General features: G+C 57.7%; 1 protein-coding gene across 1 annotated transcript in view; it reads right to left on the minus strand.

The window, feature by feature from the left end:
• Window positions 1-601, minus strand: part of FRAS1 (Fraser extracellular matrix complex subunit 1) — a 430037-nt gene extending 429436 nt beyond the window's left edge. The window contains exon 1 of the mRNA XM_012805310.2: window positions 449-601. Within this exon, the coding sequence (XP_012660764.1) occupies window positions 449-524 (76 nt within the window). The 5' untranslated portion in view covers window positions 525-601. The remainder of the gene's footprint in view (window positions 1-448) is intronic.
• Between the last annotated feature and the right edge of the window lie 322 nt (window positions 602-923).

The following is a 923-nucleotide window of genomic DNA, read 5'->3' on the forward strand; positions in this document are numbered from 1 at the left end:
GGGGGAGGATTTTGTGTTTCATAGAGACAGAAGTATTTTTACACCGCTAAGAGCCATTGATCGCTCCTCGCCCAGCTCCAGTAGTCGCTTTTCCTCTGGGGACCGGGGTAGTGAAGAGAAAAATCTAATTTCAGAGATGCGACCTCAAACGGCCACCCGCCCACCCAAGGCACTTTGAACAGAAAGGGAGGCCGGGCGGGGGTTGTGATCCGAATGCAAACCACCAGGTGTAGGGATCTTCTCAGAAAAAGCCCACCCCTGCTCCACTCTCCCCGCCACCAAAAACAACTTCCACACGACCCACAACGCCGGGAAACCTGCTGAGCTTTTTAAATTAAACTGCACGATACCTTTCCCTCTCGTGTCTGTCTGTCTGTCTGTCTGTCTTTCTCTCTCTCTCTCTCACACACACACACAAAAATACACAAAAGGCGCCGCGCTCTCTCACCTTCGGAACGATGAGGCAATACTGCGAATTCCGCCAACGCCAGGGCCACCCCGAGCCACACTTTGAGAACACCCATGGCCTCTTCGGCACCCGAACACAGCCTTCAGCATCCAAGAACCGGCTCTCGGCCAAAACGCAGCCTTCGGCACCCCGAACCCGGGCGCACAGAGGGTGGGGACAGCGGGCGGTTACCTCCGAGGAAATGGGATGGACTGGCCCGGCCGGGAGCGACACTCACATCAGCTACCAGGCGCCAGGGCGGGCGGGGGATTCAATTCACCCGCTGCCCGGAGACAGCGCGCCGAGCTCTCCAGCAACGCAGGCTGCGCTTTGGAAGAAGAGGCAGAGCCCTGTTCTCCTCGGCAAAGTCTCTCTGTAAAGTTACTGGTCGCCGACCGATCAGCTGTCCCAGCTATGCTCTCAGGCTCAGGATAGACCCTTCCGCTCCTCGGTCCCTGACTGTAGGGATCCCGTC

The sequence above is a fragment of the Otolemur garnettii genome, unplaced genomic scaffold (assembly GCF_000181295.1).
Source record: "Otolemur garnettii isolate 467f Iridium unplaced genomic scaffold, OtoGar3 scaffold00039, whole genome shotgun sequence".
NCBI lineage: Eukaryota > Metazoa > Chordata > Mammalia > Primates > Galagidae > Otolemur > Otolemur garnettii.